The sequence below is a fragment of the Carcharhinus amblyrhynchos genome, chromosome 15 (assembly GCF_965287045.1).
Source record: "Carcharhinus amblyrhynchos chromosome 15, sCarAmb.v2.hapA, whole genome shotgun sequence".
Lineage (NCBI taxonomy): Eukaryota > Metazoa > Chordata > Chondrichthyes > Carcharhiniformes > Carcharhinidae > Carcharhinus > Carcharhinus amblyrhynchos.
This window is the reverse complement of record NC_137338.1, coordinates 67,387,375-67,403,670: the sequence shown is the minus strand read 5'-3', so window position 1 is coordinate 67,403,670 and position 16,296 is coordinate 67,387,375. Positions and strand designations below refer to the sequence as shown.

The following is a 16,296-nucleotide window of genomic DNA, read 5'->3' as shown; positions in this document are numbered from 1 at the left end:
TCTGGAAATCCTTGCCTAACGGCACTGTGGGTGTACCGCAGCGATTCAAGAAGCGATTCACTGTCACTTCAGAGGCAATTAGGGATGGGCAATAAATGCTGGCTTGTCAACAATGCCCACGTCCCATGGAGAAAAACATTCTTCAGATGAAGATTAAAGATGAGTTGATACATCAACAGCTAAGCAAAACAGCTCAACGTTGTCTTTGTTCACCTATTTTCCTGTGAGTCGCAATGAACAACAATAGAGTTGAAGACTAATTATGGCAATCAATCTCTCGGAATTGATCTACAACAGCCTTAGGTTTGAAATGGGGAAACTCCCAGCAGTAGAGAACTTTGCTTTCCAAATCTGCTACACTTGCCACACCTCGTTTCTGAAATTACTTTGTATACTGATGTATCTCAGAATATTTGAACAATTTAGTGCCCACTGCATCCGTGGCCACCCTAGCGAGCCAGTTCTTGACATTGGTCACTCGCTCATTAAAAGGTGTTTTAGTTTACAGCTCTCCATCGGCCACCCTTGCAAGCATGAGATGTGTCTTCTGCGCTATTCTGGACAAGGTGAAAACACTGCCCTCAGTTTTATCTAATGCTTGCCGAATTGAGTCATTACTTAAATATAAAGTGGACAATCTCGAAGAATTCTACTGCTATCATGCACAAATTGCATCTCAAGCTCGTCACGATGTTGATGCAACGTGAATCAAAATTAGTTCAAGGTCTGATAATCTTGCCAATGTACCCAGTTGGCTGGCACCTACATGGACTGCAATTAATGGATAACCCCAAACTTGTTAACTCTATTTTCCTGAGCCGTTAACTACGTTACAGGCCTATGAAGGCATTTTCAGAATTGCCAGCTTGCACTTACTGAAAATTGCCCCAAAGGACAACACAACTTATTCATGGCCCTGAGTTTGGATTTCTAGCCATGAAGTGGCTTTTCGTGTGAAATTTCTTTCTACTCAGCCTCAAATATTCAACCATTAGTGCTATTTTCTGACACATGGCTTAGCTGATTAAAATTAATGTAATTGATTTTCCCTTTTGATAACCACTTGACAACTAAATCTATTTTTAAGCATGAACTCCATGTTTAACAAATTACTTTTGATATATGTGTAGTCATATTGAATTCTGTAGTAGGTGCAGGAGTTATTTTACAAGAAGAATTTATGGAAACCAAAGCCAGGTCATTAAGGTATGAACATTCCACTTCCATAGAATATAATGTGAATGACAACTAGTCTTTGGCAAAAATGGATATGGGAATTAGTTTGAAACTGATTCTCTATAATGAGAGACTTAAATTCAATAATTACAATTCTTTTTATAAAATACTTGGCTGAGGATGTGTTGAGAAATGAAAATTGTGGTATTCAGTATTTTCCAGGTGTTTTGTGCAGTTCTTGTTATCATACATCTGACAAAAGGGATAGCATCACTTAGGGTGGATGGCATGTGTTTTAGCTACATAACTTTCTATATTTGGCACAACCTAATGTCAGCTTTGTTTGATCTAATTTTCTGGAAGTTTTACATTGTAGGAGTGCAGAGTGATAGCTCAGCATATTTTAAAATCAAATTTTCAACCCCAATGGAGATTTGTTTCAACACCTCATGGCTGCTCCCCTGACAGCACTCTGTCTGCCTCTGGGTGCCGCTCTCGCATCATTTATCATAGAATCATAGAACCCTATAGTGCAGAAAAAGGCCCTTCGGCCCATCAAGTCTGCACCGACCACAATCCCATCCAGGCCCTACCCCATATCACTACACATTTACCCGCTAATCCCTCTAACCTAACCCAATTTAAATTAGATGGCAACTTTAGACAACCCTGGGAGTTAATCCAGACCAGAACCATCCTGGAATACTATAGCTGATTAGTTTTCCTACAGCTGTGCCATGTCCAGGTAATTCTGAATTAGTGACTGATACAAAAATGAAGCAAGCCTCTCTGGCATGCAGATAGCTTCTCTTGGTGGGTAATATTAATGTTGGGATCCATAATTAAGAAATCAATTTGGCTATGACATTTAAAATTAAATGAAATTATAAACTTTAATAGATACTGAGATGAGTATTTTAAGCAGAAAAGCCCCCCCCGCCCCCATCCCCGAAAAGAAAGTGTCTGTGAAATATTTTTTATCTTTAGAATTACCATATCCAGTAGCTAGAAGGTTTGTTAGCTTTGTATTTATGTATATTTACATATAATATGGATTCTGTTGATAAAAGCTCATAATGCCTGATTCCTAGTTGTGAATTCTTTGAATGTATGTGGGGATTTCTCCAGGCCTACATCAAGCCATGCTTCAGAGAGACTAATGTCTCGGGATTTGGTTAGTGTTGGCAAGAAACGGGATGAGTTCCATCATGTGTTTGAGCATATGGGTTCATCATTCAAGGCTAACCCGAACATCTCATCAGGAGAATTTGCCCAGGAGATAATCACTTTGATGCACCAGATTAAAGGTTGGACATGCATTATGGCATCCTTTTTATTTAGTTGCAAGAAGCACTGCTGGTAGTGAGATGATTGCATTTAAAGTATTGCTCGTTTACCAGTGACATAGCTGATTTTTAAGTATTATCTTAAAACCATGTTAATTGTAACACGTGCATTTCTTGTATTTATACATTGTGAAATCTGGCTTAAAATCTAACCACTTTCTTTTCTGGTTGTTGAATATCTTAAATGAAATTAGTTTGGGTTGTAGCATTAATCCAGCTCCTAATAAAGCCCAGTCTGTTTGACCTTAAAATTGCATACTATGCTTGGGGAGGTCAAAATAGAGAGAAAGGAGGCTCTTACGGAACATAAACGATAGCATGGACTAGGTGGGCCAAACAATCTGTTTCTGTGCCGTACATTCTCAGTAATATATACCATTCTGTCTTCACTGGTTAGCCAGTGGTGATACTTTTGAGGATAGACTTCCTTTATTTTATTGGGTTAGTGAGTGGATCTAACCCACATTATTTCTGATGTTTGCACCTGATGCTGTTACTACCTCACCTAAGCCAGTTGGTGAAGTTTATTTCTATCTGAATACTCTAACCATTTTTCTCCCATAGCCCTTGTCCCAATTCTAAACTTAGTAATCTAGTAGATGTGTGCAGTTTGTTTGCAATCTAAAAGTAACTTCTATGATTCAATATTTCTTATCTATCATGAGCAATTAGGTGGATAGTTATGTTGCTTAATTCAGACAGTCTGAAGTACGTGTCTTCACTTTACAATTACCACTTTGCTGTCTTAAATAAAAACTTCTGTAGTCTGAACAAGAGTAGGTTATACAGCTCCAAATCATTTTATTCATTCAGTAACGTCACAGTTCAATTCCACTTTTCTAAACTATCATAGAATCCCTGCAGAAGGAGGTCATCAGGGCCACTGGGTCTGCATGAATTCCGACAGAGCATCTTACCCAGACCCTATCCCTATAACCCAACATATTTACCCTGTTGATCCCCCTAACCTACACACCCTTTCAGGCATGAAGACTCTGGGAGGAAACTGGAGCACCAGGAGGAAACCCATGCAGACACGGGGAGAATGTGCAAGCTCTACCCCACAGGCAGGCACCCAAGGTTGGAATCGAACCCAGGCACTATGAACAACAGTGCTAACCACTGTGCCATGATGCTGCACCACATCCCTTGATTCTTTTAGAATTAAACATTTGCTCTCAAGGTAGAGAATGCCAAAGCTTTGCAACGCATTGGGTGGGGAAAAGCATCCTCATCATAGTTTTAAATGGCAGACCCTTTAATCTGAGGCTGTAACCTCCTAGTTTTAGATGGCCCCCAGTAGGGGAAATAATGCCTTGCTGTGTAAAGCACTAAGAATTTTCTGTGTTTTAATCATCTCTCATTCTTAGAGTTGAGGGAAAACAGACCCATCCTACTCTTTCCTCATAGGACAAAGCTGTCATCCCAGGAATCAATCCTGTGAACCTTTCTTTAAAACAGATATAACCTTCCTTAGGTGCAGGGACAAAAACTGTATACTATACTCCAGTTGTTATTCTACCAAAGCCTTGTATAGCAGCAAGACTTTCTTCTTCTTAAAACACAGTATTTGCCTTCCTAATTGCTCACTTCAAATGCATGTTAACTTTCTGATTTGTGTTCAAGTGTATTCATATCGTATTGCATAGCAATATTTAAACATTTCTCACCTTTTAAAACAAAGCTTTGTTCTTCCATTTTTTCTGCCAAAGTGGATAATTTGGCATTTCCCAACAATATATTCCATCTATCACCATGCCCACTCACTTAACCTGTCTAACTTCCTTGCAGAATCTTGTGTCCTCCTTGTAGCTTATTTTGCCAAATAACTTTGCATTGCCAGAAAACCAAGATATGTTACACTCAGCCCTCATATTTCTCTCCTTCTCTTTGAGTTCTCTAACCAAAGGTAAGTCATATGTAGTTATTTGCTAGAACACAAAAGGCAAGTGCCATGCTTTTAATAGGGTGGGACAAAAAGAAAGGCACCAAGACTGCCTCCACCGGAATGGGGAAAGAGCCCTGTGCTAATCCACACACTAGCCGTCTGACCACTGAAATAACTTCCCCCTGAGACCCTAACTAATTGATATAGATGAATTCAGAGTATTGGTTTAGATATTAGAGCAAAACTTAGAATTAAAAATAATGCAAATTAAGTATTGTATTGTGAGATGTTAGTATATTGTATAATATCATGAAATTTAAGTTTGAACTTTTTTAAATTCTTTCCTTGTGGGCACTGTTGGCAAGGCCAGCATTTGTTGCCCATCCCTAATTGCCCTTGAACTGAGTGTTTCCCTTAACCATTTCAGAGAGTAGTTATGACTTAACCACATTGTTGTGGATCTGGAATCACATAGGCCAGACCGGGTAAGGACAGCAGGTTTCTTTCCCTGGACCAGATGGGTTTTTACAACAAATAATGATAGTTACATGATCACCATTATTCGGTGGCATAGTGGAACAGTGGTTAGCACTGCCATCTCTCAGCGCCAGGGCTCGGGTTCAGTTCCGGCCTAAGGTGTGGAGTTTGCACTTTCTCCCCGTGTGGGGATTTCCTCCAGATGCTGCAGTTTCCTTCTGTAGTCTGAAGATGTGTGGGTTATGTTGATTTGGCCATGCTTAATTTCCCTTTGGTATCAGGAAGATTAGAAATGTAAATGCATGCGATTATGGGGATAAGGCCTGGGTGGGATTGTTGTTGGTGCAGGCTCGATGGACCGAATGGCCTCTTTCTGCACTGAGATTCTATGATCATGAGACGAGCTTCATAGTCATTACTAGTTATATTATTAATTTAACTTAAAATCTGTAGATTTGAACACCATAGAATAGCCTGGGGGTCTCAATAACTAGTCCAGTGACATTACCAATATGCCACCATCTCCCCTCAGTAATTTGTCTAAATGCCTGATTGACTTAATTTTGTTTAAAAATTAACATTTCTGCTTTCCTACTGAGAGGTGACCTATGGTAATAAGTGGTCATAATTTTTGTTACAGAAGACCATTTTAAGTCTTCAGATCTAACATTGCATGATCGCTTTTCAAAGTTGCAAAATGCACAGAGTCCAGAAAGAGAAGAGCAAAAATTGGGTCCAGAGATACACAGGTATTGTAATTGCGCAATATACATTTTTAACAGTACAAATTTATAAAACAAACCTTTTACCCCCTGAGAATATGATTTATTTGTTCCTTTTTACTTCTGAAAAAGACGGATTGACATGTCATTGGCAGACTTGCACAGCCGAGAAAGAAAACCCATTAGCAGAAAGGTACGTACCTCACTTAATGGTGTTAGCATTTAATTTCCAATTCCATTGCACTCGGATAAAATACTTCCTTATCGTTAGAAAGATTAGGCTGTGAAAATAGAAATTGAAATCTGTGTATGCATCCATCATTTCGGGCAAGTGCAAGGTCTGTGTCATCAGTGTACCTGATTGGATACAAAGTACAACTGGGTACAGAGCCTTACAGTAAAGCATTGGCAAGTAGGTACAAAAAACACCCTCTCTCTACCTTGTACTGTGTTCTCAAATCTGTAAAGAAGGCTTGAACTGATATTCTTGTATCCTTTTGACATTTTTATATATTTATGCAAATGTTAGAAGCAGTTTCACCAAAAAAGCTATTATTCGTTGAGGTAAGCTGTTGTGGTGCAGTTTAACTTGATTTTGAAGAAAAGCAATGTATTGGGATGTGTGGGTCAGCTTGCAGAATATCTTTTGGTAAAATGAAGGCTTACGTTTTTCTTGAGTCTGCAATAGCTGATTTTGTTTTACCTATAAATATTCTCTCAATACTTAGACAAGCACGTGGGTTGCTGTAAATCCAGATGATCTTCGTCATGACATAGAGAGGAGGAGGAAGGAGCGATTACAGGACAAGTATGAGAATGCCCATCAAACTGTGGAGCCTAGGTTTCTTTCTCACAGGTAACTTAGATTAACCACACTCAGAATATCAAAAATCCATACTAGATTCCTTCCATGCTTAAGATTTCATGCTAGTTCTGACATGCAAGTCCACTTCACTAACTAAAATATGTTTCCTGTGGTAAAACTTTAAGCAGGTGTTGCAGACATGAGGGTGATGTCAATTGAATTATTATTGCTATTCCCCTCTCCAGCCCATGACAGTGGTAGTTTTAATTTTTAATTCAGTTTGTTTCCCTTTGTATTCTTTTCCATGTTAAAATGCGCCATGGTGTGCCTCTCAAACCCTGGTTTATGAGGTCCAACATTAAAAATAAACCAACAGCAAGTTATTTTAAGGTGAAATAAAACCAGGATTTATGGATGCATTTCAAAGTCTGAGAGATGGATGATAACACACTCACACTCCCGCATTCAAGGCAGAGAAAGAAAGGAAAATAAGTCACAAATTGAGTTATTTCGAAGAAAAAGTGTTAACATTAGTTTATGCGGTAGCGTCGGCTGGCTTTGTCTGGCAGAATTCCTGGTCTTTGCCCTAGGAACTCAATTGAGGCAGTTGAAGATGCAGCAAAGTATTATTGTTTTCCAGGAATTAGTTTAATCTGGAGACAAAATACGAGTTCTTCCTGGATATCTGACTTTAAAAGAGATGGAGGTCAGAGGCAAGCTGCTTATGTGGAGTCCGGTTTTCTTTTCTGAGGTTCAACCGCAACTTAAGACAGAATCTTAAAAATTGTGTAGTTAAAAATAGCTCAAGTCTCGGCCATGTGCTAGGATGGTTTAAGGACCCTTATTAAAACCAAATATATGGTGAGCCGGTAATTGTAGAACCATTGGAGATGAGTCACAATAGCTTTGAGTTTGCCCAGAGCTGTTTGGTGTTAGTTCTCTGTTGGCTTGGCTGGAATGTTCAAGGGTGTTATGTTCCAGGAGGATGATGAATTAACCTTTGTCCACTTATAAAAACAGAATTTACACAAGTATGGAAGAGAAACAGTGTAAGAATTTTTTTCTTCATGCCTTCGCATAAGGGGGAACATTTACAAATTTTCTGTAGGAAAAGCTCCCTAGAATTACATCTATGAGATAGACAAAAGCCGTGTCTGGGTGGTTTGGGTCTCTGTGCCTCCCTGATGATAGAATTGAGATTTGGGACTGTGCACAAAGAATTAGAGCGTCTACATGTCACTGCCTTACTATGCATCTTCATTAAACTGAGCTGTTGTTATTGAAAAACTTGAGCTGTTTCTTTCTCACCCCAGGCGAGCAATATTAAGCATTGCTGTTATCTAGGTAGATTTGACAATTCATGCATGTTTTGCTTGTGTGACATAGGTGATTCTGTGTTGGAATTCTTTTCCCAACTCCAAATTAACACTTACCATGTATGTGGTATGTATTCACTCAGCCAGGAAACTCTGGCAAATACAAAAGCATGATGTGGGTACGCCGGCGTTGGACTGGCGTAAACACAGTAAAAAGTCTGACAACACCAGGTTTTAGTCCAACCGATTTATTTGATAATAGACTCACAAGCTTTCGAGGCTTCCCTCTTCGTCAGGTGAACGGAGAGTTCTGGCCTCAGACAGAGCATATAAAGCACAGACAGTTTAGAGATTACTGATTAGAATGCGAATCCTTACACCTAACCTGCTGTTAAAGACCTGAAGTGGCTGACAATGTGAGTGGAAGGAGCACTGATCACAGTTTACAGAGATGTGAATTGTCTCCAGACAGTACAGTAAGTGAGGTTTTGCAAACCCAGGCAAGTCACGGGGGTTACAGATAGTGCGACATGAACCCAAGATCCCTGTTGAGACCGTCCTCAAAAGCCTCATGGGGGAAGAAGACTATTTCATTTAAAATTATTTAAAATCTGAGTTGAATATTATTTTTTCCACCAATGCAGTATTCAGTAAATAATTCAAAACTGAGCCTGCTGTTGTTAGTTTAAATGAGTAATTCTATATTCTGCATGCTTTATACACATTCCTTGCCCTTGAATCTAAGGCTTTAATATGAGGTTTGGCTCCCCAGAATTCGATATTTTGTTACAGGTCAGAGAGGCCTATGAAGCCTCATTCACTTAGTCAAGTGAAGGCAACAAGAAATCCACGTCTTAAAGAACCATCGATTGGACCTCTGGAGCGTCGGGTAAGAATAGCAGGAAAGCCAATTACAGTTAGCTGATTCTTTACAATGGATTTATCAGTTAGCAGTTTGTATGCTTTACATGAGGGGAAGATTTGAGTATATCTGAACCCATTATCGTGCACCGTGATGTGTGCTGCATCACCTCATCATAAAATTGAACTTCAGATTTTGGACACTTCTACAACATTTATTCATTTGATATGTTTTCATCCCATAAAATGCCCTTGATCTTTTGGGGTTTTGATTCAGTTTGGGAGTAAGGTGTGTGATTCATTCATTCTCTTGTTGCCATGTTTCACTCTTTGGTCTTGCCCACTTTATGACATTGGAGAAGTAGCGTATCTAGAGCGCTGGTTCAAGGCAGTAATCGGATCTTTGGGTTATGAAAGATTTAAGCAGTTCAGAATTTGTTCAAGTTTGAGATTTGAATAGTTCAAATAAATAACCAGCTTGTAGTCACACCCTCTTATTTTGAATTATAAAAATTAAAAGCTGGTGAAGTGAATCATCACAATATGGGCATTATTATTTGCTGTTACTGCCTAACTTTTGCAATTACTGTGGCAGATGTATCACAACCAATTTGGAGACAATGTAAACAGATGTCACACCCTCAACTAGATTTGTTCATTTTAACATGCCACACTGGGCCTGCAATCTTTAAGAAGCGATCAAAATATTGCCTCTACCGAGCATCTTGTGTATGCATCGGCACAAAAATCATATAATCAAGCAAGTACCTGATAAGGGATTAGTGATCTATATGGGAAACTCCACTTATTTATTTTTCACCCCAATATTTCCATAATCTCAAGTGAAGAACTTGTCTGCTGGGTGAATTTAGAGAGATTAGCTGACTAGATGGCTGAGGAGGTATAAAGGGCATATCAAGGCAGAAGCCAGGGAAAGAAACCTCCGTTCATTGTAAGCAATGGTGTGAGATCCACTAATGCATATGTATGAAATTTTACCTATAACACACATGACAGTGTAATTTGGCATGTGGATAATGTCTACAAGGGCACACTGTGAATGATTATGATAGGAAAAAAACTTTTTAATGGTCGACCAGCACACTTTAAGCAGGTTTAATCATGAAAAAATATTTACAAAGAATTGTTCATTCACCATTATTTCACTAACTGATTTCTGGTGTCCAAAATGGTGGGTTTGAAGACCCTCACTCCCTTCTCCCAAATTCCAATTCTGTCACTGAAATGCTGGACTGGCATGTCTGAGTGCATCTAAATACCACATTTTCCACTCATGTTTACATACCTTCAACTGATGCATCTGACATACCCTCTTGTGTGCTTTCAATTTTAAAACTGTTGTATCACTTTTATAAGCTTAAATGTTTTCCTTTATAGTAGAAATGATCCGTTTGAGATTAGAAAAAGTTTGTATGTGGAATTTGAAGTAACATTCTGCTCTCCATGGATCTAGTTTCTGACAAGTGAAAGAATTTTTCAAAATGTTCCTCTAGGAAAAGCTGCACAGGGAGGCGACTGCTAGAAAGGCGTTTGAATCAACAAAGAGAAAAGTAGGAGAGACCTTGGAGCCTAGACATTTTCAAAGACCCATCAAGGTATTTAATTGTGCCGAGGCACAATTGAAAGTGTATGTCTAAGAAACAATGCTGTAAAATTTACTATCTACGCATAACTGGGATTGGCAAAATAAACATGAACTGATATTTTGTGCATAGTGTGCTGCAAGTGGCTCGAATGTATTTTTGGGACTTATTTGTGTTTCTTTAAATATATAGGATTTTCACTTTGGATGAGCATTAGGACCATAGTTCAGAAGTATAAATACTATAGGTGATACATTAGAAGTTAATTGATCAATGGATGGAGATCTGAATGTGACCTTTATTTAGGTCTGCAGATTATACATGAGGTTATTCAAGTAAACGCAATACTACGGTAGATGTGTCGGAACTGATTTGGAGACGATACTTTACAAACAAGTGCCACATATTCAACTGCATATATTCACTTTATCCACACTTAGTCACTTTTGTTGCAACCACCTAGCATCTTGAATGCCCCTGCACAAAATGTTATAATCAAGCAGATACCTGATGAGGAATTAGTGATCTAAATTAGAAGCTCCATTATTTGTTTTGCAGCCATAGATTTCCAAAGTCTACTTAAATGTTACTGAACCCTTGTAACCCATGGCATTTTTTTTTACAGATGTCGTCAAAACTTGCTACCATATTAATTTTTTTCTCTCAATCTGATTCCTGGAGATGAACCTTTTATCTGAGCTCAAACAGTAACAATGTCAATAAGTCTTCAATAAAGAAAAGCACTTGCGTGCTAATTGCAATATATTCAAAGAACCAACCAGTGTTTTGTTTTAAAAGATGCTAAATTAATTTTAATACTTTTGGTGAAAATACTTGTATCTGAGGTTTTTTTAACCTTGTTGAATGGTAATCCTATGAAACAATTTGTCGGAACAGTCTTGACCTACCGTTGAGGGTACTGCTCCACAGGATGCTGTTGTCTAATCAGGCCTGGACCGAAGGCCCAGCATTGTCCTCCCTCAGTGTCTTCTTAGCAAGTCCCTTCAACTCTCTGAAATTTCATCCTTCCCTCGATACTTAGTGTGGAGGTTAAATTTTGATCTGTTTCAATATTTTATCTAGTATTGATTGAAAGTAAGAACATAAGAACTAGGTGCAGGAGTAGGCCATCTGGCTCCTTGAGCCTGCTCTACTATTCAATAAGATCATGGTTGATCTTTTTGTGGACTCAGCTCCACCTACCTGCCTGCTCACCATAATCCTTAAAAATTTATCTATCCTTGCTTTAAAAACACTCAATGAGGTAGCCTCAACTGCTTTACTGGGCACAGAAGTCCACAGGTTCACAATCCTTTGGATGAAGAAAATCCTCCTCAACTGAGTCCTAAATTTGCTGTCCCTTATTTTGAAGCTATGCCCATGAGTTCTAGTTTCACCTGCCAGTGGAAACAACCTCCCTGCTTCTATCTTATCTATTCCTTTCATAATCTTATGTTTCTATAAGATCTCTCTCATTCTTCTGAATTCCAATGAGTTTAGTCTTGGTGTACTCAGTCTCTCCTCATAAGTCAACCCTCTCAACTCCAGAATCAATCTAGTGAATCTAGTAAACTCTGAAATCAATCTAGTAAAATCTTCAGAAGACTATTTTTGGGACAATTTACAGAATTTTCTCCTGGGACAATTAAATAAATCGAATTGTTCATTGAGAGGACAAAACATAAGATTTTTTTTGAAACCATTGGGCTTAAAAGACTAAATAACCTTTCAGTCGGGCTTTTTTTCTTCTTTTGCCTTCTAAGACCAAATTGAGTGCTGTTTTGTTTTACTGTGTAGGTGACTCTGAGATGATTACATTCAGCGTGTTGGGAATACCAACTTGGAATTGGCATTTGAGAACTAACTAAAATAACTTGAAACTTTCCAGTTTTTAAATTCCCCTGTCTGATGCAAGTTTCCACAATTACTGATTGTTTTTCCTGCATTGGCATAGAAATATTTTTATAGCTAAGCCAACATTGATTCTGTTTTTTTGCAGCATTTTGTGAAAGACTATTCATCATCTGGGCGAAAGAGAGGTTATACATTTGAATCCAAGTACCGGCGTATATATGGACTTGGTTTTGGACGTACCAATCACAAGATATTCACCAAACACTTCAGGGAAGAGATAATAAGGAAGCGGAGAGCTGAAAGGGTAAGGATTTGTACGTTCAGAAATTCATTTTTGATCTGGTTTGGTGACATTTAGTTGGAAACTGAATTTCCATGCTATTGATTTAACGTGTGCTGCGTTTTTATTCTTCCATCTTTTCATTATTTTTTATTTCCTCTTGCTTTCCCTCTGTCTTACTATATATGATTCCCTAGACAAAGTATTGAAGGCTCATCTGTTCCCAGTTATTTAGGTTTCATTCTTAACGAGGTTATTAGGGTTGCTCAAAGCAGCATCCAGATTGATTTATTTCTCTTTTGAATTTCAACTCCATGTTCTTTGACTTCTCGCAGAGGGAGGAGGAGGAAGGCACTAGCCACAAAGCTGTTACAATTAATTATATTTTGCTCAAATATTGTGACACATGATCCCAATATTTGGAAACAAAACTTGTGATGCTAATGTCTGCCCGTGTACTTCAAAGCTTCAGTTTCTTTAGCTTACATTATAAAGCAACAGAAAATTGTATCTAGTCCTTTGTCATGTAAGAGTTCTCACTGACTTGACTGCACTGCTGTTAGTTTATTGCCGTCCTCAGCTGCTTTCATTTCCAAGTGCTTTTTGTGATCATCTCTGAAGTATCACTATGGCTTAATGGAGAAAGTACAGCGAGCAGTGCAGCATTTCTGAATGTTATTTGTGTCAGAAGACAACAAGTTGAACAATATAATGTGTTTCTGGTTACAAGTCTGTCGTTAATTACACTGAGAATATTTTGCAGTGATCAGTTCAGAGTATCACCCAACATTAAGTGCATTTGAAATAGATATGTTTGTCCTTTTAAGGGCACTGATGCCCATCAAATTTAGGGATATTGAGTCTAATGTTAACATGTTCCTTGACCTGCTTTATTTGCGTGAACGTTCAGAAATTAATTTATAATTTTGTATTTAAAGTTGTCAACTAAGTGACTTCCAAGGTTGTATAACTCCAGATGACTGGTCAGTTTTGTGCCCTTTTGGTGTCTGCTTTTGAAAAATATATTGTTCCTATCAGTTACAAATTCAATTTAGTATTTCTTCACTGGCATCATTTCGCATAGAAGCCGCAGGAGTAACAGTATAAGTCCAAACATTGCCTGGATTTGAATTCTGTAGCAATGTGCAGGATTAAACCCCTTGTTCCTTCATTCCTGACTTGAATCATGATGAAATTGTGGAACTTTAAAAGATTGTAACTATGTAACATTAATTTTCTTTCTTGATCAGGAAGTACCCAGCAGTACTACGGACAAGTAGATGCTCGATCTATCAAAATGTGGAAGAGTTTGGACCGACATATATTTCAATGTAAATCTCCAGAGGATTACATTTCAGTTTAAATAAATCAGTTTGTCCTTTGCTGACTGCTATGAATGCTATTGTTTGTTCACCTTGCTGTCTGTAGTTAGTGACACACTACAGATTTAAAAAAAATACTCTTGACAACCTGGGAATTGATTTAAAGTTCTCCACTGTCCTCCCAATTAATTTCAAATGTATCCTACACTTCATCCCTTCTCTCCAGTCTTCATACAAGGTCTTTGAGTAATATTTCTTTGAGAGCTGCACAGTGCAAAAACAAATATGAGATTAAACACCGTTCCATTTAAGCATAACCAAAACGATGATGCATTGAGTTGAAAAGTAGTACACTGTTTTTCAAAACTAGAGGTATTGACTGGCGATTGAAAGTAGAGGGATTGTTTAAAAATTAAACTTGTGGATTTTTCTGATTTTTTTTTTGCCCATGGCTGTAGGAGACCAAGGAGGTGGTGCTACTTGGAATACTTGTAAAGTTACTTGTATTGTGGACATTATGGCTGAGTTCATTTGCCTTAAGGGAGGGGAAGCATTGCATCCCAGACTACTGTTGTGCTTTTGATTGGAATATGCAATTGTGTGTGTGCAAATAAATGGTATGTTAATGTTTTGGTGTGAGATTAGTTGTTTGGAATTTTGTAGCTCTTTTCTGTTTTATTGCGGTGGGTATTATCAAATGGTACCATTGTCTGTAGAGTTAGCAGTGTAGATGATTTAAGTTGAGAAGTGTGGTAAAACAGGAAGACAGGGATAGAAACAAGGAGAAAACTAGCTATAAGGCAAAACAAACTGATCCAGCAAATAGCGTTAAAGGGCAAAGCATTGAAAATCTAACAAGCAGCAAAAATGTGAGATAAGAATGTCCAAGTTATTTACTTGTTTTCTTAATGTGCTTGAGTTTCTGTCCCTTTGATTTCACTTACGTTATTTAACCGAGTGCCTCCCATGTTATTACACTTCCATATTGAGAGTACATGTGAAACTGTTTCCATTCATCAATTGCTCTACTCTCCTGTTGGTTCGGAAAGACCTGTTACATCTTGTCACGAGTACTGTACAGCTGAAGTTGTGCCCACTGATTTATTTTTCCTCAGAAAGCAAACTTGGGAACCAGGGTCAGAAGGAAGTGCTTTTTCATGTTAAAATTAAGTCCTCTCCAAACTAAAACATCAACATTTGTAAATGACTGATTATTAACAATCTTTTTATACACTGTTCCCAAAAGTGTTGAATGAATTCCATTCAGAATCTAGCTGAAGTTTAATTTTTACATTATTTGAAATTTCTGAATTTAGCATCTGTCACTTGGATGAAGCACAATTATATTGATGTATTTCGTGTTTTGAATGCAGACTAACCTCTGATTAGTCCACCTGTTTTTACATCTTTATTTGGGTTGGTTAGTGATTACCTTTAAATGTCAAATGTTGTTGTTGACAATTGTAACCGGTTGTATGTTTACTGGAACAACCTGTGCTGTTTCCAGTGGTTTTTTTTTCAGTACTTCACTCATAGTTGCACTCTTTAAACCATGAATGGGTGGTGTGGTGCTAACATCAGGACTGTTTATTGGGTGTCACTGAGTCATTTCAGAACTTTGAGCTCTAAAGTTCCAGCAAACATTTCTACCTTTTTATGGGACAGATTAAATGGCTTTAAAACATTTATTGAATGAGTTTGTCCAAGGACTAGAATGTTGAGAGAGGTAGATAACAAATTGAATTACCTAAGTTACTTCAAATCTCAAGTGAATTATATAAATATATTAGTGACTGATCTGCAATGACTTATTTGATCCCAGTGAGATATCAAGCATGTGATCCTTCTCAATATGCTGTCCAATTGCCCAGTAAACAACTCCACAAAACTGAAATGGGGAATCATTCCGTGAATCCTTTCTCTGTGGATTGTTTTGGTAGCATTACTGTTGCGTATCTGTGCAGTGATGTGACTACATGCAACAGTTTGTTAATAGCTTTCTAATAGTTGACCATATGTAGTCATGCTTCATTTTAAACTGTTTAAGTATCCAAAGGTATGAAATTCAGTAGGTGGCAGGAGCTGGTTGAAATTCATTAAGTATTTTATGAAACCATGTACTTTTACTGCTGTAGCCACACACATTTATTCTCTTTTTAGTTCTGATATCTTTAACAAAAGCATACTTCAAACTGCTGTAACTTAAACCACTTGTTTATTGCATTAAAATTCCTGTTGCTTTAAGCCTTGTGTATTTGTGTTGTGTAGTTTGACTAATAATTTCATTCTAGTGGAACCTTGCAACCTATAAGTGAGACATCTTGTACGTTCACAACAAATAACAAACACATTTAAGGATTAATATCAAATGTGAATTTTAAAAATATATAATTTAACATATACTTGTTTCACCTGAGCTGTTTGGAATTTTCTTCTTTTTATTACACTTTTATTAAATACCTCTAAACTTCCATGAAGTTTTCTCTAAGAACCTGACTGTCCAACTGTATATTTGACTTTCCACGTATCATTCTTTCTAATCCTACCCAATGGTCTTCCCGCTACTAATTGAAGTCCCATGAAACACTTTATAGGAGGAATGCTACAGTTCCTCTAGTTAAATTAGCTGATCTTTACTCCTTTAA

At 37.8% G+C, this 16,296-nt stretch overlaps 1 protein-coding gene across 2 annotated transcripts in view; it reads left to right on the top strand.

Annotated features, from left to right (window-relative positions):
* Positions 1-15,895, top strand: part of LOC145353389 (BCLAF1 and THRAP3 family member 3-like) — a 42,887-nt gene extending 26,992 nt beyond the window's left edge. For both annotated transcript variants that reach the window (XM_080204116.1, XM_080204117.1), the window contains exons 5-12: positions 2,305-2,483; positions 5,528-5,636; positions 5,742-5,802; positions 6,338-6,465; positions 8,523-8,619; positions 10,106-10,207; positions 12,195-12,353; positions 13,580-15,895. In XM_080204116.1, coding sequence (XP_080060242.1) covers positions 2,305-2,483; positions 5,528-5,636; positions 5,742-5,802; positions 6,338-6,465; positions 8,523-8,619; positions 10,106-10,207; positions 12,195-12,353; positions 13,580-13,609 — 865 coding nt within the window. In that variant the 3' untranslated portion in view covers positions 13,610-15,895. The remainder of the gene's footprint in view (positions 1-2,304; positions 2,484-5,527; positions 5,637-5,741; positions 5,803-6,337; positions 6,466-8,522; positions 8,620-10,105; positions 10,208-12,194; positions 12,354-13,579) is intronic.
* The last annotated feature ends 401 nt before the right edge of the window (positions 15,896-16,296 follow it).